The 25,014-nt window shown below is 35.8% G+C and overlaps 1 protein-coding gene across 1 annotated transcript in view; it reads right to left on the bottom strand.

Annotated features, from left to right (window-relative positions):
• The window catches only part of KCNH5 (potassium voltage-gated channel subfamily H member 5), a gene marked incomplete at both ends in the record, with an annotated part of 301,123 nt that overhangs the window by 50,660 nt on the left and 225,449 nt on the right, over positions 1–25,014 (bottom strand). The window contains 2 exons of the mRNA XM_080708022.1: positions 5,725–5,921; positions 21,571–21,823. Of these exons, the coding sequence (XP_080564148.1) occupies positions 5,725–5,921; positions 21,571–21,823 (450 nt within the window). The remainder of the gene's footprint in view (positions 1–5,724; positions 5,922–21,570; positions 21,824–25,014) is intronic.

Here is a 25,014-nt window from a genome sequence, read left to right on the forward strand (position 1 = left end):
AATGGGACTTAAGTAATATGGTAAGAGACCTGTAGAGTTGAAGTGTATTGGAACAAGAAGTTAGAACGGTAGAAAAGGAAACTGAGCATGGTGGCGCACGCTTGTAATCCCAGCATTTGGGGGCTGACACAGGAGGATCATGGTTCGTGGACAGCCTCAGCTACTTAGTGAGGCCCTTTGCTACTCAGTAATACCCTGTTTTAAAATATAGAAAAAAATGGGGCTGGGGTATAGCTTGCAGGAAGCCCCTGGGTTTCACCCCTAGTACCACAAAAAAAGAAAGGGAGAAAAGGAATATTAAGGAAGGAAACAGTTCAAATAATACTATGTATGGCAAGATGTGAAGGTATTACATCTTGTCTCAGATTTTCCTAATTTTATATGGAAATACTTGGGATTTTTTTCCTTTCTTCCATCTTTTTCCTTGCCCCTCCTTTTTTCTTTCATCAACTAAGACATTTAATACTCATAATTGTCACAGTTGGTGGTAAATTTGCCAATATTTTTCATATCTTCTAATGTGAAAGTTCTAATGACTTTGATAAATAAGATATAAAAATGAAAGGTAGTTTTTGTTTAATATCATATCATCTCTTTGTATATATTTATGCTTAGTTATATATAACCAGCACAGCTCTTAAAAGAACTGACATAGTAGAAAGAATAGCTGAATGCAACAAAGTATTATTTTGACATATACAGTAACTTTTCTTGACTGATACTGATATGAAAGATCATTGCTTTCACTAAAATGAGAGCCTTTACAACACAGGCAAAATAAACAAAGAGCTCATGCTATGTTGGTCTATGCTCGGGTTGGAAGTCTTGTTCACAAACTTTAAGCAATGAACCACAGAGTGAAAAAAAACACTAAAATCAATCTATTAATCTCATGCAAACTCATGTATCTTTCTTCTTCTATTAAAATGAATGTAATCAAGTATTTAATTACCCTCACAATCTTCCACAAAAGGCTTTTAATCTCGGTTAAATAGTAGACATATTTCCAGCATGAATTCCAGTCCCAGCTTTGCCAGGAACTAGCTAAGTGAACTTGAGCAAATCACTAAATTGTCTGGATCTCAAATGTATTTCATCTATAAGAAAACAAATTGGAACAGGCCATATTTAAGATCCTTACTTATTCTAGAGTATTCCTCTCTTAAAATGAAGTCCTAACTCTAATATCATCATCACCTCCTGGAATCCTTCCCTGTCTCCTCCGGAGATGGACTGGATTCATCTCCTCTATTCCCTCTCTCTAATTCAATGCAATCTTCTCATAGCACTTTTCTGACTCTGTTAGGCTCTCCCATTATTCTATAGGCTCCTGGAGAGCAGGCACTGGGCCTTTTTTTCCATAACCCCATAGTCATATTAGCAGAAGCTTGATGGATGTATATTAAATGCACAGTGAGCCAGCCAATCCTTTTTGTGCCACATTTTAACAGTTTCTCATCAGAAGATGTACAGAAAATAGCAGCTAAAAATCCCTTACTCACCCTATTTAAATAGCCAATCTGGAGGAAAATATGTTCTTGCTATCTTGAAAGTGAAGAAAATATTCAGAAATAATTCAAAATTCCAGCCATGCTTAATGTAGCCCTAAGTGCTAATATAACATTTATTTTAAGCTTCAAGGAAATGGAATTCTCTTGACAGCCTCATGGACAAATATAACCACTGATTTTTAAATGACACATTTTATTACTCTCAAAAGACATCATTGCTATAGGTTCTAGCATGTCTTATGGGAAAATAAGCTTCCAATGAGATTATCAGTATCTGAAGAGTTGAGGACTTCTTACAACCTTTATAAATAGTGCACTGCGGGCGGGCCAATGATGGCGCTCAGTGGTAAAGCACTTGCTCTGCATTTGTGAGGTCTGTATTCAATTCCCAGAACCACAGAAAATTAAAAATGTAAAAAAATGGGACACTGTTGATCGTCCAGACTGCCCCTAGTCTGTAGAAGTCAGAGGAAAACTCAGAGCACTCAGCATCGGGTTATACTTGTGGCTCTGGCCTATTGCACATAAGAAAACAAAGCAAGCTTGGCAAATGGAAAAGGTACACAAATAAAGTCTGGAGGAAGCTAGGCAAATATTCTCCCTCCCTGGTTCTTCCAGCAAGAGTTGTAAAAACACATGTAAACATTGTCTACCATGGAAATTCATTAGGGACTCAGTGCCTGGGGCATGTTATTGGAACTGATGACACAGGCAAACTTGATGACAAACTTCCACACTTGTGGAGGGAAAGTAGATATTACATATAAGTCACATTGTTTGAATAAATAGTTTAGGCACAGAGAGCCACTCTTTTCAGAGTGGCACATATCATCCTGAAATCCAGGTTCCTCAAGGGTAGCTTTATAAGCAAATATTTAATGACAGTCATGCCTGCTAGGCTTGTTCTCTTTACACAAATCATAATAACCAGGCAGAGTGAGCAGAAGTACAGTTACTGCAAGAGCCTACTGAGAACCTAAAATTCAGTTATCACCTGTGCTAGGTGTGGTGGTTACCTTCATTGGCCCATAACTTGGGGTTGATCCTCAATGGAGTTAAGAGCATTTTGCTATTATAGGAGATAGCATCTTGAAAACATGTATAAATAAAGTCAGCAAGTGTGTTAACTTTACTTTCTCAAGCCCTTCTAAACATGTCTAAACTTTTAGAAACTATGTAATTGTGTTTTGATTATTGGAAAAAAAAATACACCAACCAGTCCTTTCGCTGAACTTAGTCTAGTTTCTGGCTCTCACACACAGGATTTTAATCTACAGAAGTCTGGTGAAGCCTCTGGGCCTCTTCTCAGAATAGGTGCTTTAAATGCACAAAATTAAACATACAGGATTACAAAGGAAAACAAAATATTTTAAAATAATTTACAATATGGTAATTTATGTGCTTTGTTAGAACAATAATGTATTTAGCAACAGTCTAATAACTTTTATAATTTTTAAACAGCGAAAACTATAAATAATATTTCAGTATATCTTTAGCCCATTCAATACAATCTGAAAAGATCTATTTTGGCACTTCTACTAATGCTGCAGTTGGTTACTGACTTTGTTTTTTTGGTGGTACTGGGGTTCCTGGAAACCCTTCTACCTCCGGGCTACACTCCCAGACCTATTTTTATATTTTTATTTGGAAACAGGTTCTCTTAAACCAGTGAGGCTGGCTTCGAACCTGTGTGATCCTCCTGTCTCCGCCTCCCAAGCACAAGCGTGCACCACCATGCCCGGCGGTTATGAACTGTATACAATTGAAGGAAAAGCTAAATTTCAGTAATAAACTACATAAAAGGAGTAATTTTTCTCATCAATATTTAGTCCCCAGGTTAAAAAAATCTCATGTTTTTGGTACCATACGATCAGGAATTCATTAAATCGTTTTATTTAGGTCACAACCTATGGACCAATAGAAAGCAGACTCACTGTTTTGTTTTTTGAGTACAGAAATTTTAAAGAGATTAACTAAATTACCAGGCAAGTATGATTTTACATAAAATTGATGCTTTTGGCTTCTTTGGTAAAAATATATGAAGGCCAAGTGTCACTAGGCTGGTCATCCAGCAAAGCAACATGCAACCAGACTAAGCCACAGCTTCCTGTTTTACCTCTAGTGTGAATTCACCAGACTTGACAGTAACTAAAAGCCTTGCCTCACTCCAGCTTTCTGTTTGGATTCTGTTGCAATCTCTCATTTATGTTATTTTCTGTCTCATGTTAGGCCTCCCACCCCGTAGCAAGTAACAGACATTTGCTTTTTAATAATGGAAGAGAGAATTCTCTTTGTCTACCCATCATCACCCCTATCTCTACTTCTGGTTCTCTACATCTAGCAGCTGATGCACTTAAGACCCAAGGGTACCTACCTGTTATAGAGGGAATAAGCCATTTGATTTAACTTGGCACATTGGTACCTGAGAAGACAGGGGCATCATTCCCGTTTTCTATTAAAATACAACATGATTTTTTGTCTCTGCTTATCTTCCTATCAGAGGGAGCCACACTGGCACAAGTCTTCAGCTCTCATAACCAATGATGATTTTGTATAGGTGTGTGTTAGAGAGTCAGAGAAAAAAAGGTGATGGAGCTTTGTGATGACCTCCTTTTGAAGAATCAAAGCTTGTTTTCTACTTCAATGTCTTAATTTTCCCCCTTTGAGACTTCTTACTGCCCATGTATCAGTTGTAACTACACATCCTTCTGGCCCTGTGTTTCCTTGTGTGCTTTGAAGGAAATAAAACTGCCTATTTTATTTCACAGAACGATTATAAGTACCAAATGAGATACAGTGTAAACAATGTTTTGAGGATGACAGTGATAAACGAAATTTGTCCTGAAAAAAATATCATGCCGATAGAAAAGGATTTGGGTAATACTGCAGGATGGGGGAATACTTCAAATCTGGCAAATTGTAGATTGGAGAAGGACTTAATAAGGATGTAGAAGTTTTGAATATCTGAAGGCTACCTGTTGATTAGAAACTCATTATGGTAGAAAGGAGAGCAGAGATCAAAGGGACTCTGAGTTCCCTAGAAAATAAGTAAAAAGTTCTGTCTATATTTAGTTCATATGTGGAGTCTCTCTTTCACATTCATCACTACCTTAACATGTAATTATTTGTGTAATGCTTGAAAAATACTTGAAGTTTCTTGAGCACAGGATTATGTATTGAGTCTTTGTGCCTTCTACAGCTTTTTACCTTGTTTTGCAGGTTATGTTAGTAACTATTAACAAAAATATAAGCTGAAAATATTGTTCAAATATATATCAAATTTTGTAATACAGCCAGATCAAATACTACCCCTGAATGTCCTTTCTTCTCCTGAACCCCAAGAGAAAATCATGCAGATTTAGTTATGTTCATTTCTATGTTGCTACAGTATGGACATTAATTTATCTCTTGGCTTGATTTTTCCCCCTCCATGATAACTACAGGGAAGGTTTTATTTAAGAGACAGCGGGAAGGAAGGGTTGCTATTTCAAAATACTTCGGTATCAACAGGCAATCATTTTAGTTGAAATTCCTTAAGTGCAGTTATTCAAATGTGTATTTCATATTTGACAATAAGAGCTCTAGCCAATGCCCAATGACCTATAAATCAGAGCTGAGAGATTTTTTTATGTAAATTAAACATGTGTCATACTCATCAATAAAAAAGAAAATGTTAATGAAGATTAAATTTGGAGCAGCGGTACAACTAAAGGATTTCTATAGTATTTGTAGAATGTGTCAGTGCAGCTAATTAATTTTTGAGATAGTGTTCTTTGAAGGGATTAATGGAGAGTAAGCTTTGTGAATTGATTATGAAATGAGAAGAATGGTTTAAAGAGACCTGGGAATGTAAGACAGGCAACCAGCTTGATTAACCTTTCTAGCTTTAAAGAAACCCAAATAATGAAGTTAAACTGGTACTCATTTTAAGAACTATGTCATAGTTTGCAGCTCATTTGTATAACCCCAAGTTTGCTTTTCATTTTGCATCTTAGGTGATGAAGATTCAAATATCCATTCATATAAATTAGGGCATCTTTTTCTGTTAAAATGTAAACAGAACATAAATGTAGGGACAAAATTACATTACTTTATATTGATGGGGATGCACTGCTACAAAATGAAAAAACTCTTTCATCACTCTGGCAACAGAGTGTAATGCATTAGCCCTCTGGATACTAATATGAGAAAGAAGGTCAAGACAACAACATACCCGTTTCCTTAGATTGCAAGTAAGTGTGAGATTCCTTGAGAATGAGTTTGCGAAAGCCGTGTAAAAGTCGAGGACTTTGAGCAGGGCTTCTCGCTTGATGATGTGCAGGTCACAGTACGTCAGTGCCCGGACATTGGCACACGCATGAGCAAGGGTGGTTTCCTTCCAGAAGATGTCTCCAAATACATCACCTTTCCCTGGAAAACAATATAAGATCCATATTCAAGGACCTACAACAGTCCTCATCGCAAACACCGTTGTTACTCAGGTTCATATATGGTATTGATCTTCTAGCACAGTTTAGAGCTGAGGCTATAATCTCATCTATATTCATATGACATGGATGACACTTTCATACAGCAAGTAAAGTAACATCATCCTGAATTCATTTTTTTTTCGGGTCTGAGGATGGAATCCAGGGGCATTTGACCTCCGAGGTACACCCCCTGCCCTATTTTTTATTCTTTATTTTGAGACAGTGTCTCACTAAGTTGCGGAGGGCCTCACTAAGTAGCCAAGGCTGTCCATGAACCGCGATCCTCCAGTCTCAGCCTCCCAAATGCTGGGATTACAAGTGTGAGCCACCACGCCTGGCCTGAATTCAGTTCTTGATGGATACCTACAGTGGCGTGAGTAAAGGTAACCCAACAGAAAACCTCATTTAGCAATTAATTTATCTTCTATCACCTTAACTTTTCCTATTGTGACTAGAAGAAGCAAAAGTGACTTCTTAGTTATATCATTTCCATTTGTTCTGGTAAAAACAACAATAAAATATAATATAGAAGAGCCTACCATTACACCTTTATAACTCTAGAACTGGTGCAACACATACCACATTATTCAGTAACTAACTATTGTGTTTCAAGTAGACTAAAACTTGCCATGACTTAGTTCCCAAAGGATGCCCTTCCCTCTCCTCCTAACCAAGCCTACGTAAGGCCTCAAGGAAATCATGGGAATTGTGTATTCATTTCAAAGTACTATCTGCTGGTGGCCTAGGCTCAAGTATTCATCATTCCAAACCAAGAGTTCTTAGTTGCTTGAATGGAATGAGGAAGTCAAATGTCAAAGGCCCCAAAGGACCTTCTGATGAGGCGGTTCCCTAACGCTCCCAGCTTCTACAGCATAGTCCGCTACATTCTTCACTTGACTTCTGTGGAAAACTTCTTTTTTTCCTGAGTGGAAAAGACAGAAGAGATATACCCAGGTAAAAAAAAGAATTCCTAGTTTTTTTTTCTACACTCCAAACAGGAAGATGGAGCAAATATTTGCTCTTGTGCTACAGATTAAAATAATAACCATCAGGGCAAAAAGAAGAAAGATATCTTGTTGCAAAGATACCTTGTTGTAAGATATCTTCAGGACAATTATGTCATATTGCCAGGGAAGAAAAGACAGTGTAACCAGAAAGGTATATAGAGATAGAAATAGAGATAGAGATAGAGATGAGAGAGAGAGAGAGAGAGAGAGAGACAGACAGACAGACAGACAGACAGACAGACAGACATAAGAAACCAGAGACTGAGAGGCTGAATGAGTGGTTTCAAATCTGCCAGCACAGGCAGCTGGGAAGTGGAGAATCATGGAGCTTTGGATTCAACCTTAAAAGGTACTTTAGGGCAGACAGAGGAAATATGCACATTATTGAAAAGGTGTTTAAAAATCACTATGTGACCAGTATACATAACCATAATAGATGTTTAATTAATTTAAATCAATACATTTCTTTCTGGAATCTCAAAAAATTCCATATAGTTATTGACACTAATAATGGACTCAACTCTGTCTGATAATCAAAATAATATTAGAGACTTAGACCCAACTAAAGTCTCTAGGGCCATATAATATCATGAAAACCTAAGGGAGACACTAGCTATAGAAATTTAAAAGACAAATTAGAGAAAACATATGTCTCTTCTCTTTCTAAAAAAAATAAATTTAAAAGACAAACCTCACATCCTCTTACATAAATGAATTTCAGAAATCTGTGCCTGGCAATCTCTTTGAAATAGCAATCCCAATTATAGGTTTTCAGTCTAATTGCATAATCATAAATTCCAAACTTACTTACAGAAGTGCTCACCGAAGTCACATTTATATTAGTTCAAAAAATGGAGTAAAAGTCAATAAACAGAGAAATCATAAAATATTGTGCAGCCACTAAGTAGCATAGATTTTGAAAATTGACAGAGAAATATACAAAATAAAAAAGGATATGAAACTATACATAAAATGTATACTCTCCCAACACATATACTATACACACAAAACACTAGAGCAATGCATCAAAATGGCAGGATCACTACAGGTGGATGGGTTATATCTTGTGATTTATATATGTTATTTTGCAAATAGAAGATATTAATAACTTATGTTATCAGTCCCTGGTGCTAAAAAATAACCCATTTATATCAGGCTGAGTTGATCTAACTCTTGTTCTTTTTCTTCTAATATCATTACTTTTGTTGGTACTATGGATTGAAGCCAGAGGCATTCTACCTCTGAGCTACATCCTCAGTCTTTTTTATGGGTTTTTTTGTTTGTTTGTTTGTTTTTTGGTGGTACTAGGAGCAGAACCCAGAGGCTTTCTACCTCCAGGCTATACTCCCAGTCCTATTTTTTATATTTTTATTTGGAAACAGGGTCTCACTAAGTTGCTGAGAGCCTCACAAAGTAGCTGAGGCTGGCTCCTGTCTCAGCCTCCCAAGTGCGAGGATTACAAGCGTGAGCCACCATACCCAGCTCTTCTTTATGTTTTATTTTGAAACAGGGTTTCACTAAATTGCTGAGGGTCTCATTAAATTGCTGAGGCTGGCCCTGAACCTGCCATTCTCCTATCTCGGACCCCCAAATACTGGGATTACAGGTATGTCTCACCATACCAGGCTCATTGTTATTTTTTTAATATTTTATTTTTACTCTTTTCTTTTTCCTTAAAAAATAGGTAAAGTATAACATTTTATTCTGGATAATTTCTCTGACCCTTCTCAAATGACCAATTATAATACAATTTCTGACCTATGTATAAGTGTTAATTACTTTCAACTCTTTGATTTTCATGCATGTGTACTTTAATAATAACTAATATCTTTGAATCGGTAATTTTTCTAGGAATCCATAAAAAAATTAGAAAAACAAATGAAACACTCATGGTAGCAGTATTAGTCACAACCCTAGATTGTAAAAATGAAAAACTATAGGTCCCCCAGAAAAGATAAACACAGTATATTGCTATCTATTCTGCTTAGGAATAAATTTAGTCTGGGTAAAACAAATGCAAAAATATATGTAAAATATTAATTAATGCAAATTTTAAAAAATTTTAAGTGACATACAAAAATGCTTATGTTAAATAAAAATAATGATACAAAGAATTATATGACTATGGTTAGAGCTATAATAAAGTATATAAAAGAAAACTGAGCACCAAGAGGAAAAAAACTGCCAATCAAGAAATACATTTATTCTTCTTAAAAATTTTCTTGATAGATATAAAACATATTGTATGTTATAATTATGCTATTATATATCAATTGATAACCAATTGAGGTCAAATACAAAGATGTAAGAATAAAAGAAAATACATTCACATAATAGCAAGTAGTATATCCATTGCTTTTCTTCTTTCTACTCGTTTACTAATTTTTCTATAATGAATATGAATAACCTCTATTATAAATAGCAACTACTTTCTGAAATAGCTTTTCTTGCCGTGTGTGTGTGTGTATGTGTGTGTGTGTTTTACTGGAGATTGAACCCAGGAATGCCGTACTGCTGAGCTACACCCACCCTCATTCTTCTTTTACCTTTTATTTTGAAATAAAATCTAATTAAGCTGTTGATGACTTTACTAAGTTTTTGAGGCTGACTGTGAACCTGTGATCTTCCTGCCTCAGCCTTTCAAGTACTGGGATTACAGGCATGTGCCACCCAGACTGGCCCTTAAATTTTTTAGTAACACTGAATTCTTAAAATATATTAGATACATAGAGTAGTAATGATATATTCATTGATTTCTAGATGGGTAGTCAATAGGTTAAAGATGTTCAATTTTTTTTTTTTTGCGGGTCTGGGGATGGAACCCAGGGGCATTTGACCTCCAAGCTATACCCCCTACCCTAGTTTTTATTCTTTATTTTGAAACTGGGTCTCACTGAGTTGCAGAGGGCCTCACTGAGTAGCTGAGGCTGTCCGCGAACCACAATCCTCCAGGTCTCAGCCTCCCGAATGCTGGGATTACAAGCGTGCGCCACCACGCCCGGCTAAAGATGTTCAATTTTTAAATGCAATTTATCTTTACCAATATAAACCATTTTTAATTATATAGGCATTCAATTATTACTCATGCAATTTATTTTACCTACCTGACTGATGAAATTTAAATTCTTACTCCATTTCTACTCAAATTTTTAAAATTTAAATTATTTATATTTTGGCATTGAAGGAAAATAGATCTCTGACATGGAAATAATAATAACATACTAGAATATTAATTTATGTAGACTTTATCCCTGCTTCTCCAAAAACATTTAGAGATGCACAGCAAAATTCACAAGTAGTGATAATACTACTTCCAACGTCAGAATTCACTTCATAATGATCAATGCTAGTTGTTTCATGGCATACAATGTCCATTAGGATATGTTAGATGTAAGTTGGGTATTAATCAAATCAGTCATTTCAGCTGTGTTTGTTTTCTCTGGTTTTCTATGTCACCTAATAGGTATTGAATCCACAGTAAACTTTATGACACTCCTGGGAAGAGAGTTTTCTTGCAAGTCAATTAATTACTTTATGCTGTAATGCTGGCTAATGTCTGTCTTCAAGCCATATTATGCACATTTGCACTAATCTGCAAAAATCATAGGTCATGGCAATGTGGAACCTATGCATGGTATATCCAATAGAGAAGTGTTCTTTCTTTCTCTGAAGATTTTGAACACTTTTAGGGCTGGAAATGCCTTTTATTTTCATAACTATAGAATATTTGATGCTGTTTTTTAGGTCAGCTCCTGCTGGGTACAAGTAGCCTCAGCTATAAACATTTTAGAGCTTCAACGAACTAACCTCCCTCAAAACCCTAAAATAGGCAAAAAGCTCACACTCAACATGAAAGTTGTTGTTTGGTCTATTTATATTTTCTCAGTTCTTTGCATCAAGTCTTATGAAGTATTTCACTGCTAAATAACAGGAAACAGGATTGTAAAATAGAAGTTAATGTTAAAGATTCAGAAAGTAGGAAACTGGAAAATTTAAAGACTAAACAGAGACAGAGTTACAGTATAATCAAAGGAATAATACAGACCATAGTATGCTTGGGGATTAGAGTCCTCTACGGTGCAGTTTATACAGCCAGATTTTTTAAATATTATTTTGTGAGACATTATTTGGTGAGTTAATGACACAGATAAAAATGCATAAAGTTTATCACAGTTCTTCATCAGTGAGAATAGCTAATTAATTCATCCAATATATTCCTATGAAAACAACATTTGAACTTAGGGCGTTTCCTGGAGTGTTTGTGAGGTTGTAATAATGGCTGTATTTGATGATTCTTCTACACAACAGAGTTAATCCATGCATAATACTAAATCTTTTTAAAAAGTAAAGTTTATTGTGTACATTTGAGGGTTACAACATGATGTTATGGGACACATATAGATAGTGAAATAGCTACTAGAGTGATGCAAATTAGCATATTTATCATCTCACACAGTTACTGAGGGTGTGCCAAGAGCAGCTAAAATCTATTTATTGAACAAAAATCCCCAATATAATCCAATTTTATTAATTATAGACCTCATGTGCCTTAGCTCTCTTAGATATGCTTTTCTACATATCTGATAATTTTTATCCATTCACCTACATCACTCCATTATTCCCACCCCACACTGCCTCTGATAGCCTCATTTAACTCCCCTTCTGTACATGGTTGACCTTTTATTAAGATTCACATACAAGTAAGATCATGCAACTTTTTTTATTTTATGGCTTTTTTTTACTTTGAATAATGTCCTCTAGATTTATCTATGTTATAAAAATGAGAGTTTTCTTCTTTTATAAAGCAGAATAATATTCCAGAGTAATATCCTATAATAAATATACACATACATGTTATGCACATATGTATCTATATGTGTGTATGCACGTATGTATATATATCACATTTATTTACCAATTCATCCATCAATAGACAATTAGGTTGTTTCCATATCTTGATTGTTATGAATAATTTTATAATAAACATTAAAGTGTAGACATCTTCACAGGGTGGTGATCTCATCTCCTTTGAGTACATACAGAGAAAGGACTGCCAGAAAATATAGTAGTTCTATTGTTAATTTAGAATATCTATACTTTTCTCCACAAGGGCTGGACCAAGCTATATTTTCATAAACAATGTTCCCTTTGCTTCACACTCTCACCAACATTTTTTTTACTTCTTGGATTTTTTATAATGGCTATCCTAACAAGTCTGAGGTAATACCTCATAATGATTTTGTTTTCCATTTCCCTGAAAGTAATGATGTTGAGAACCTTTCCATAATGCTTTCCTATGAAGCATTTTTATACTTTTGGAGAAATGTCTACTCAAGCCCTTTGCCCATTTTTAAACGAAGTAATTTGTTGTTTGTTTTGTCATTGAGTTATAAAAGTTCTTTATAAATTTTAGATATGACTCGCTTATCAGATATGTGGTTTACAAATATTGTTTTCTAATTCATAGATTGCCTTTCCATTTTGGTGACTATATCATTGCTGTATGGAAAACTTTCGGTGTTATGTCTCATTTATTTTGTCGTTATTGTTGTTTTCGTAGCCTGAGCTTTTTGGTATGATATAAAAAAATGCCGAGACCAATGTCAAGAATCTTAATCTCTATGTTCAATTCTGGGAGTTTAGTGGTTTCAGGTTTTACTCTTAGGTCTTTTATTCATTTTGGATATAAGATGATAGTCCAACTTTATTCTTTTGCACTTGGAAATCCAATTCTTCAGCACCATTTATTGAAGAAAATATCCTCTGACTATAGTGTCTATTAAATGCCCTTGTCAAAAATCAACTGTATGTTTGGGTTTCTTTCTGGGCTCTTTATTCTGTTCCATTCATATGTGTTCCTGTTTTTAATGCCAGTACCATACTATTTTGCTTGCCATAACTTTACAATATAATTTTAAATCAGAAAGTGTGGTGCCACAAACTTTGTCTATTTTTTTCTCACTGATGTTTGGTAATTCAGGGTTTTTCTGTGTGTGTGATTCCATACAAGTTTTAGGATCGTTTCTTTTTTCTATATTTGCAAAACTGATGTCAAGATTTTGATAGGAATTGAATTGAATTTGTATACCGCTTTCAGTAGTATAGATATTTTAGCAATATTAATTCTTCCAAGTCATGAACACACCATATCTTTCCATTTTATTTGTGTTTCTTTGATATATTTTTCAATATTTCAGTGTATAATCCCAGTATATAGGAGGCTGCGATAGGAAGATCACAGGTTCACAGCCAACCTCAGCTTCTTACTTAATGAGGTCCTTAATGAGATGCTATTTCAAAATAAAGAATAAAAAATAGGACTGGGTATAGCTTGGAGATAATATGCCAATAATATGGTTCAATCTCTGGTACCATAAAAATACTCAGTATACAAATCTTTACCTCCTTGTTTAAATTTATTTACAAAGTTATGTTAAATAGTGTGCAGATCCCTGCCTTATATCTTAGTGGAAGAGCTTTTGGTTGTTCTTATTAGCAATAAAGTAACCACAAGACTACCATATAGAAAGTGATTAAGGGATTTCTGTCAGAAAGAAAAGGATGACAATTGCTAGCAGGAAAACATACAAAAGCATAAACTCAGTGGCAGAGGTAAATGCCTAGGTGAATTCAGGATTTTCCATTACTGTAATAGCAGTGTGTAAATTGTTCAAGTCTCTAAAATGAAGGTTAAGCATCAAAATGTACAAAAATAATTACAGCTACAATAAGTTAACAATGTAGGATATTAATGAAAATTTTAACAACAAAAACATAAATATGCATGGGGAATAAAAGTCTAGAGCATGTGTTTGCAACTGAATTTCTTCCCAGCTTAAAATGTGCTACCATAGAAGGGTGTGGTGGTACACCTTTGTAATACCAGTACTTGGGAGACTTAGGAGAACTGAAGATTCTCATCTAGCCTCAGAAACTTAGTGAGGCCCTCCACAACTTAATGGCACCCTTTTCTAACTAAAAATTAAAATTGGGCTGGGGGTATAACTCAGGTAGAATGACCTGAATTCAATCACCAGTAACACACACACACACACACACACACACACACACACACACACAAGCTACAATTATAATAACTATAAGATGTTTTATGTGTGTCTCCTTATAACCATGAAGGAAAAAATCTACAGCAGATATACAATAAAAAAGAAAAAGAAATAAAAAATTAACACCACAGAAAATTACCATTTTTGGGGGGTGGTACTGGAGTTCCTGGAAACCCTTCTACCTCTGGGCTACCCTCTAAGACCTATTTTATATATTTTTATTTGGAAACAGGGTCTCTTAAGCCAGCAAGGCTGACTTGGAACCTGCGCGATCCTCCTGTCTCCGCCTCCCAAGCATTAAGGATTCCAAGCAACAGCACGCCCAGCTACCAAAGAGAACCAGCTACATAGAGAACAAGAGAAGAAATGAACAAAGAAACTATAAAATGATCAGAAAATAAATAGCACAATAGCAATAGTATGTCTACCTAACAATAACAATTGTTACTGTAAATGGATTAAACAAAGTGGATGGATGGATAATTTTAAAAGCAAAATCTAAATGGAAGCTGTCTACTATTAATCCATTTTAGCCTCATAAGGACACATATGAGCTGAAGATGAATGAATGGAAAAAATAATCCATTAAATTGTGGCCAAAAGAGAGCAGGGGGTTATATTTATAAAAAATAAAATAGATTTCAAGTAAAAATGGTTATAAGAAACAGAGAAGTTCAGTACTTAATGATAATGGTTAATTCATCAAGAAGTCATAACAACTGTAAACAGTAGAGAACCTAAATAAAAAGCAAATACTCATGGATGAAGGGAAAAGGAAACAGCAATATCAACAAATGAGGGGACCTCAAGGCCCCATATTTAATGATGGGTAGATCAATCAGAAAGAGAATTAAGAATAAAATACTGCAATTGAATGACAGGCACTCAATTCATAATCAGCCTTTCACCATAAGTGATCATTACAGCTGGCTCAGAAACTTGATCAAGAATACAGAAGCCCCAAAATAGTCATTTGTAACCTAAAAAGACTAAGTTTCTAAACTATAAGTAGGCTGTATTTGTCAACTAAAAGTATCATAAAGTAATATTTAAAATGAGACAGTAGATATTGAGTTTTTTGTTGTTGTGTTTTGGTTGTTGGTTTTTTTTTTTAATACTGGGGATGGAAGCCAGGGACATTCTACCTCTGAGCTATACCTAAGTCCTATTTTTTATTCTTTATTTTGAAACAGGGTCTCACTGGGTACCAAAGGACCTCACTAAGTAGCTGAGGCTGTCCATGAACCATGATCCTCCAGTCTCAGCCTCCCCAGTGCTGAGATTACACGCATGCACCACCATGCCCAGCTTGAGTTAATATTAAAATTAAAAATTCCATAGGTGTTAGAATACATTTTTAATCATTTAAAATGCCTGTCAGTCTTTATCAATCGATATCCAAACTCATTATATTGGAACTATAATAGGCAAAAATGTGAGGACATTTGGAAAGAAGCAAATAATAACTCTTATATACTAAAAGTAAAATAACTGACTTAAGTTATATGTATTTTTTATTTAAATACATAATAGTCAGATAGTTCTTATTAAATAGAACTAGAGTAAATATTAAGAGCCAGAAGAAATGATAATAAGCAGTCCTAGAACCTCAAGTTAAGCACAATAATTATTATAAACAGATTATATATATAAAAATTAAGCATATCTAAATTAAGAAAATTAGTAGCATATTATAAAAAAGAACTCCAAGGAAAAGGCTAAATTGAATATCAGTTTACGTATTAAGGCTCTTTTGGGTTTTTTTTTTTTTTTGAGAAACAATTTAGAGTTAGAGCCTATAATAGTGTTCATAGTAAAACTAAGACTTGTGATTTTTGCATTTTGTCAAGTGGGAGAAACAAGAGCTATTCTGCTCGCCACATTTAATTAAGGCATCTGGCATCTCATCCCTAACCCTAGTTCTAACCTGCTGAGCCAACAATTCCTTTGGGAGAAATACATCCAGAAGAATTGAAATCAGAATCTCAATGAGATAGCGGGACTTCCATGTTTACTGTAGCATTATTCAAAATGGCAAGATAAGGATATAACCTCTGTGTCTAACAACAGATAAATGGATAAATAAAATATGTACATATACACAATGGCCTTTAGTCTCAGGATGGCAACACACACGATGGCCCTGTACTATACACAGTGTCCTTTGCAACAACATGGATGAACCTGAAGGCATTATGCTAAGTGAAATAATGAATACCCAATAAATAACAATTGATAATTTACTTTTGAAAGGACCTGTGTATATTCTTTAAAAATGTACTTTGAGTATTTTGAAAAAGAAATACTAAAATAAGAATTGAGTGATGTGTGCATGTATGCCTCTGCCATTTTTTACTCCATTAAGATGTATGGCTATAATGCACCAATAAAATATTTAAAAAAATATTAAAATCAAAATGTACCTATAGATTTTACATTTCATTTGAATATGAGGAAGTCTCATTTACTAACTATAAATAAGAATTTATGAGCCTCTTTTTAATTCTTACATGTTTATTTTCTAAAAATGTTAGTTCTGATTTGTAGAACCATCTATTCCAGTTGCTAGCAAAAGCAAATGCCATTTTTAGGAACTGAAGGTACCTCTTGGTCAGTAGATATAATTTAGTTTCCCTCCCATGGTTAACAACCAAGGTATATATAGATTATTTCTCAATACTAGGAATCCCTAATAAACAATAAGAAAGGATTAGCTTATTACTGTGTTATGAGTGACCCGAAATACCTGGCATACCTTGACCTTTTTTGTTTCCTTTATTCAAAGTGTACAAGGAAAATGTCTCCTCAGCCCATAATAGTTCTAAACTATTTTAGAGGAAATACATTTTACAATAAACATTTAGATGAAAGAGAAATAAAGGGTATTCAGTATCTCAAGATAAAATACAGAGGAAATGTTAATTGTGTCAACAGACTACAATGTGGGCATTTTTGATAGGCATCCAGAATTGAGGGAAAAATATGGAAACAGTTCCATGGGAAAGAAAAGTACTAGTCAACCTGGTTCATGGAGCAAACCTTTACTGAGAACCTATTTAAGGGGTCCTATCACAGATGACAGAGACAACAGTGAACGATATAGCTCAAGAGTTCACAGTATGGGGTACGGTAAATTATCAAAATAGGAAGTACAAGGAACCCTGTATAAAGGTATGCACAATGGAGGTACCTACCTCAGATTCAGACAATAAAAAAGAAACTTAAAGGATAATGAAGCAAAAGACAGAACATATTCTAATCAGGGGGCAGTGTATGCAAACAGAAAGAACTTGAAGGAACTCAAGAAGCTTCCAGCAGTTCAGTATGGTAGGTACAGGACAGGAACAGGGAGTAGCACAGTGAGTGACACAGGAAAGAAAGGCAGTTGCAGGACGTTGGGCCTCCTGGGCCAGGCTGGGAGTCCTGCTATGCTCCAGGTGCTAGAAAGTCACAGTAGGAATCCTAGTGAGGATATCCACATGATGTCTTAGGGTGGTTATTATGGGGGCAGCATTGTAGAGAAATGTATACGCTAAGGTCATATCAGGGATAAGTAGGTCTTTTAAAATATCAGCCATGGCTTAGGGCCAGTGTTTTTAAAAGGCAGTGATTATAATAAGGGGTATTAAAGGTAGGATTGAGAGATGACAAAGAGATAAACAATACTTAGTTTTGAAGGGTGCTAGAGAGAAGGTTTGAAGTTAAACTTCTACTACCAGGACTGTAAAGAATTATATTTTATAAAAAATATCTGCAGGCTGAGGAACTCAAAAGGTGTATCATTTGAACCCTCGATAAATGATGTATAAACACTGCTTATAATGTTAAAACAATGCAAGCATGCATTCCCTCAACAAAAATGCTTGAATTAACATATAGGGCAAAGTTTAGGATCAAAACATATAGATAAAACATACATGTTTCACACAGCTCAGCATCTTAAAACATAGAAATTGGACACGAAAAAATCCCAGAATTTGGGAAAAGCCCTCTTAAGAATCTAAGGTGTGAAGCACTTGACTCCTATTAACAAGTACAAAGGAAAGAAAAAAAAAAAAAAACCACAGCATAAAGGTCACATTTTCACAGACTCTCCGAATAGCAAATATTATTCATCCACTAAGCAAATGTTTTTTTCTTTTTGGAATAAAAATAAGAAGTAGATTTGAATTTCAAGAATCATATTTTTCACTGATAATACATGTATGTTTACAAGAGAAAATTTTCAAATTACTAGTTCTAATTAAAATTGAATTTTGATCAATTGCTAACCACTATCTTTTTATATTACTAAGATTACTTAAGTTGTGGTTTTTCTTTCTTCTCTTGTGCCTCCTTCCCCAAAATCTATAAAAATATTCAACCTCTCCATTCAAACCCTTCAGAAATGAGCATATTCTCTTTGGAATTTGAAGTTACAATTAGAAGGCTTAAGAAGAGATTGTCTTAGTTTAAGAACTCTATTCTCTATGATTCTTAGCAATAAAGACAGAAGAGAAAAGATAAAATTTGAACACAACAAAACAATGTCTTAAGATTGGGTCTATTGTTAGTGGAAAAATCCTATTTTTATAATCTCTGAAAGGTACAATATACTTGTCATGGCATTTAGAAGTAACCTGGCTATTTCAGCCATACCAATAAATCTATTCACATTGAGTAATTATAGAGTAGGAATTAAAAAGTAAGAAGGCATTAAAGAATATAAAATATTATGTATGCATCATGAACTTAATTTGGAATTCTTTGTATTTCATAAAAAGTGGGAAGGTCAAAAAAAGGTGGAGGTGTAAAATCTGAAAGAACTTCAAGTTGGAAAAAGACACGAACTGCAATTATATTCATATGCTCTATTTAGAAAAACATCATGAAGCCATCCTCAAGTGTTAAAAAGGAAGATATTTGTTGACTACATTTTTTATCTTACCATTAATTAGTTATGCTTCAGAACTTACTCATTAAACTCCTTAGCACTTTTGACACACTAAAGAATTATGTACTTACCAAGAGACTGTATAGCGGCAAGGCTCCAAAAGAATAAAACTGCACCTGTTTTTGGATCCAGGGATTTTAATTAATTTTAAACAATCTCCCTTCTCTATCTTTCAACTGCCAAATGAATCCATGTAAGAGATGGCAAGGTCTGCTAAGTAAAGTTATATAAAGAGAAAAAAAAACCATCAACTCACTCTTTAGGTGAAACCTAAAGATAGATGAATACACAGACCACAGTTTATACCCTGATAATTCTTGCAACCTTTCTTTCAACTGGCAATTACTTCAAAATTAAGAAGTCAAAAAAAAAAAAAAGGAGGAGGAAATAAAATAATGGAGGAGTGAAACAGGAAGGCAAAATCACCAAAATGTCAGGTGTGATGCTGGTAGTGTTTTCTTTTCTCTATCTTAAAACCTTATTCAAGCACCTTGAATGTTAAACGAACAAATAAAATCCTAATTTAATTGCCTCTTGGCTGAACTAGTCTTTCTTAGAGGACCATGGGGAAAAAGAAAGTGGAGTGCCAGAGAGGTACCCATATCAGTTGACTCACTAAGCCAAAGTATGAAAACTCTCTAAAGCCCATGATATTTTAGAGGAAGAAGGACAGAAAGCAGGCGCTCAAAAAATAAAATGTGACAGATATATGAGGAGACTGGTCCAATACCCACGGGTTCTGTGTTCACTTTTACTGTGTCATTGGGCAAAACAAGTTACCATTTTACTTTCAAATGAAAGGAAAATGCATTTTGTCTGTCTCGCTGAGCAAATGATTCCATTTTAAGAGACCTGGCCCAGGGGCACTCTATGCAGGGCTTTCTCCAGCCTTCTTTTAGGAGAGGATTTGCCAAGGTGCAGTTGTAATGAAAAGAAAGAGAAAGAAAAGGGTGAAACCAACGACACGGGTCTTCAGACGAGCATGGGGGGTGACAGCATCATTTTCATGTAATATATTTGATGTCTGTTTTCTCACCACCTTTCACTGACATGAACATTCAGGAAAATAAAATACATCTGTTTGGGGCTTGTGTTTTACTTTAAGCAAACAAGAATGGCAATGGCACAGATATGCTTTGTTCTGCCACAAAGGACCATTCTGTGACATGTACACTTCTTTATGTAGGATTAGCTATGCCTCCTTTATACTCTAGAGAACAATGCAGAACAAGTGCTACCGAGCATGAGGCATATCGAGTGCTGATTCTGAAGTATCATACTCTTTTCTGGCAGAATTATTTTAATCGTTCCTAAGAGTTTAATTTTAAGTGTATTATTGTTTATAAATGATTAAGGAAGAGTTTACAAACAGTGTTGTTCAGTCGTTGGCAATCTGAATCGTTTTCTGTCACTTGCAGTTTTGACAGAAACTGTTTTCCTAGGAAAGGTCATTCCTTCTCAGTTCTGATTCTGAATTCCTTTTCGAGGAATTGTGCTTCTTGAAATCAGTTTTTCATTATCTTGCTGGATTTGAAGTCAGTTTTTGTTTTCACTTTTACAGTTTCTAAAACCCATCAGTCAATCTTTTGCTTATGAGAATAAGTGGCATTCAAGCTATGGTAGGTTGACCTCAGTAGCTAAAAATCCAATAGTTTAAAGATTGAGCTCATTTTTCATAAGACACAAGCCATGAAAAATGTGATCAGAATGGAGTTGACATCCTGCACTTCTTAAGTTCTTATTTAACCTGAGGAAAAAAACAAGGGCTTATTCTCCTCTGATCTCATTATTGCTTCCTTTTCTATCTATGTGTGTTTCGTGACCTGCTATACGCATTATCAGAAAGTTATGTAAAAGTCCATTTGGCAATTTTTAATCAAGGTGTATCTCATACGATCCCTGAAAATGTAGATTTTTGTCATGTACATGCACTGTCACGGCCTTCATGTTTTTGTTAATGCAACTACCTACTGGGTATCTAGATTTTAGAATAAATTTCATATTAACCAACTAATTGCCCTGGTTTATGAAGTTTGGATAAATAGGACCAGTTTTATAAATCTAAATTTAAATTACTTATACTGTGATTACTCCATTCAACCCTTTTATCAATCAACTCCTTTATCTCACTACCATGAGAGGCAGAAAGATAAAATGTAAGGTAAGGTCTACATGAGCCCAAACTTGCTTACTTATTAGTTGAGCAAATCATCACTTTTCAGGGCCTCCCTTGGCTCCTCTCTAAAAGAAAGGGTTGAATAGGTAAGTTCTGAGTTGAAGTCCCAGAGTCATCAACTGGACAATCATACCAAAAGCCAGATCACACCAACATGGGATTACCGAACCTAGTCATACTGTTCTGCTATTGCCAAAGTCTAATCAAACGCTCACACAGCCCATTAGGCTGCGACCCAAACTAATGTTTGTGCTGACACAGCATTAGTAGTTGTGACTAAGATTCATCATCTCATTAGGGACCCAATTTTCAAAGTCACTGAAAAAAGGGAATTTCTGTTAAATCTGAGAAGCAAAATCTCTAGAACTGTTACACGTTCACTACTAGATTAGAAAAGTTCACAGTACCTAAAATAGCCACCACTTCGTCATCCTGGATGACTTCTAAGGATCCAGACACCACAAAGCAGAGGGCATCCACGCTTTCTCCAGCGTGGTAAATGAGGTCCCCGGGAGCACAGTGAATGGTTTGGAACTCTACTGCCAAGGCGCGCAGACACCCATCGCTGGCCAGTCGGAAAGCAGGATGTTCATTAAAAACCTTCCGGTTTAGGTGAACGCAGATATCAGCTCTCATGTCCTTGGGACAGATGGAGAGGACCTGAAGAAAGTGAGAGATGAGTAAGTGGGAGGTAGAGGCCGTTTCAGAAAAAGAAGAAAAATGCCATTTAACAATAGTGTTTGACTATGACCATGTCTAAGGTCCATGACAAAATTAACAAGACACAGCTCTACTCTAAGGAGTTAATAATCTAGTGAGATGGGATGAGGTCCATTTGGACTCTCACAATACTGCACCTTGTAGTGAATGCTTCGAGAAAGGAATGGGTCTCCCTGTGGCAAGAACACAGTCTTGTGAGAAGGAAGAATCTCTGGAAAAGAGTTACTATTACTTCCTCAAAGAGCCAAATAGGGCAGTAACATTCATTTTAGTCTAACTGATATTTCACCATTATTTCACAACTAAATCAAAATTCAGTACTTTGGGCTTCAGTTCCCACTAGAGCTAGATTCACATTAGCCAACCATAAAGAAAGAAAATCAACAAAAGCCCCCTGGCAACTCAGCATGCTGGCCGATGTGACTCTACCCTTGACGTGTTTTCTTCAGTCAGAAATATTTTCCTTTTAAAACATATTTATGTCCAAGGAGGAAAAAAAAGGCTTTCACCAGCCTCCAGGAAGGTTCAGGTAACTGGAAATGTCAGTGTTGCCAGGGTAGACACACCATCTGCATGGTAGGCCCTGCTCTGGCCTTTGATGCCTTCAGATTGCTGAGGGCCGTGGCGGAATTCAAGCCCCGGGCATGCTTTAGATGAGGAACAAATGGCAGAGTCATGCTTAGAAAGTAAGGTGTGGAGAGTTGTTTGGGCTGTAGCTTTCCAACAGGGCATTTAAATGCCCTTATTAAAATGAACATTATCATCACATTTAATCAGACCATCACTAAGCGAGATGTGATTGCAGAAGTCAGTACTATTCACCTTGGTGAAATATGTGCAAACTTATTTGGAATCTTTCCCAACATCCTTGGCAAACTATCCTTTATAGTTTTTCTTTGGTAGGATTTCAGTCTGCTAAAGCTGAAGCTAGGGTGATTTTTCCCCCTGTTATCTGCATAATATTTTAATATAAAATAGTTTTCTTTCTTGTGCTAATTACACTCTAAGCTTTAAAAAATTACCCAAGGCTTGAAATGTCTCTTGACTATTCCTTTAATTTGGGCTTATAAATAAACACATTTTGATTAATTATGGAAAAGATGACCCCATCATAAAACACATTAAATTTATTATCAGAATCTCTTCTCTTAACCCTACATAATATTGTACATAACATTTCATATCATAATCATCTCTGTGGGTTTCTTTCATAATCTCTCGAATTCCTATTGGCAATGATGATCAGCCCATCTACATTTCTGAAAATCTTTATCTTCGAGAAAAGGAATGTCTTAACAGAACTTTGAAAGCAGTTAGTTTTGGGTTTTGGGTTTTTGTGTGTGTGTGTGTGTGTGTGTGTGTGTGTGTGTGTGTGTGTGTGGTACTGGGGTTCCTGGAAGCCCTTCTACCGGGCTATACTCCCAGACCTATTTTATATTTTTTATTTGGAAACAGGGTCTCTTAAGCCAGCGCGGCTGGCTCGGAACCAGCGCAGTCCTCCTGTCTCCGCCTCCCAAGCGCGGGGATTAAAAGCGCGCACCACCACGCCCAGTGAAAGCAGTTAGTTTTTTATATCAGTTATTCTCCATAATAATGTAATGTTTTCTTTTACATATGAACCATTAGTGAATTCAGAAAATACTAGTTCTTCCAGTCATTCAGTAAGCTTGCACTGAGCTTCTTTTACAGGTCACACCCTGAAGGTCATACCCGTACTTTCCCTGAAGTAAGACATACCATTTTGTCTAGAGGTGCTATGAGTAAAGGAAGTAGATATATAAAGGGATAATTATAATACAATGAAGAAAGTTCTATGATTGGACATGGCCAGGGTGACAGAGAAGCACATGCTGCCTGTGACACTTTACTTATGACTTAAGATCGTTAAGACCAGGCTCAAGAGAACATAAGTCTGGGTTCAGATCCATCACTTACTACTCCTGTAGAAAAAGGAATATTATTAATCTCTCTAAACCCCTCCTTTGAAACAGGAGTAATGAAAGAGCTTCTATCATAAGCTCCTTGTAAGAATTAAGTGAAGGGGCATGAGTTTAGCCCAGAGTAGCCTGGCACATAGCAGCCATTAAAGAAAATGCTAGTGTTAGTCAGGCATCATGCCACCTGTTGGTAATCTTAGTACCCGGGAAGCTAAAATAGGAGGATTGCTGGTTCAAGGACAGCGTTAGCAACTCAGTGTGATTATCAGCAGCATAAGTGAAGCTTCTCAAAACAAAACTTTTCACAAGAGATACAAATGGCCAATACTTACATGAAAAAATATTCAACATCACTAGCAATCAGAGGGATGCCAATCAAAATTACACTGTAATTCTATCTAACCCAAATAAAAATGGCAATCATTAACTGGGCATGGTAGCGCATGCTTGTAATCCCCGCACTTGGGAGGCGGAGACAGGAGGATCACACAGGTTTGAAGCCAGGCGCACTGGCTTAAGAGAACCTGTTTCCAAATAAAAATATAAAATAGGTCTGGGAGTGTAGCCCGGAGGTAGAAGGGTTTCCAGGAACCCCAGTACCACCAAAAAAAAAAAAAAAATGGCAATCATTAAGAAGTCAAATAACAATAAATGTTGGTAAGGATATGGGGAAGCAGGAACTCATCTACACTGTTGGTAGGATTGAAAACTAGTTCAGCCTCTATGGAGATCAGTGTGGAGATTCCTCAGAAAACTAGTAATGGATCCACCATACAATCTGGCTATTACCACTCCTGGGTATCTTTCCAAAGAGGTTGAAACCAGAGAACTGCAGTAATATATGCATACCCATGTTCATAGCAGCACAATTCACTATAGCCAAATGATGGGACCAAGCCAGGAAGTAGAATGTCAATCCAATCATCATGATGGGATTACAAAATTATGGGAAATACACACAATAGACTTTTGCTCAGCAACCAAGAAGACCAAAATTATGTCATTTGTAAGAAAATGAAAGGACCCGGAGAATACTATGTTAAGTGAGATTAGCCAATCACAGAAAGTCAAGGGTCATATGTTTTCTCAAATATGGGAAAGCTAGAGAGTAACTGGGATATAAGAGGGACTCCAGATAATGGAGAAGAAACCTCCGTGGAGGCATGGAGGTGGTCTAAGGAAAGGGGCAGAGGA

This window comes from Muscardinus avellanarius (assembly GCF_963383645.1).
Source record: "Muscardinus avellanarius genome assembly, chromosome: 12".
Classification (NCBI taxonomy): Eukaryota; Metazoa; Chordata; class Mammalia; order Rodentia; family Gliridae; genus Muscardinus; species Muscardinus avellanarius.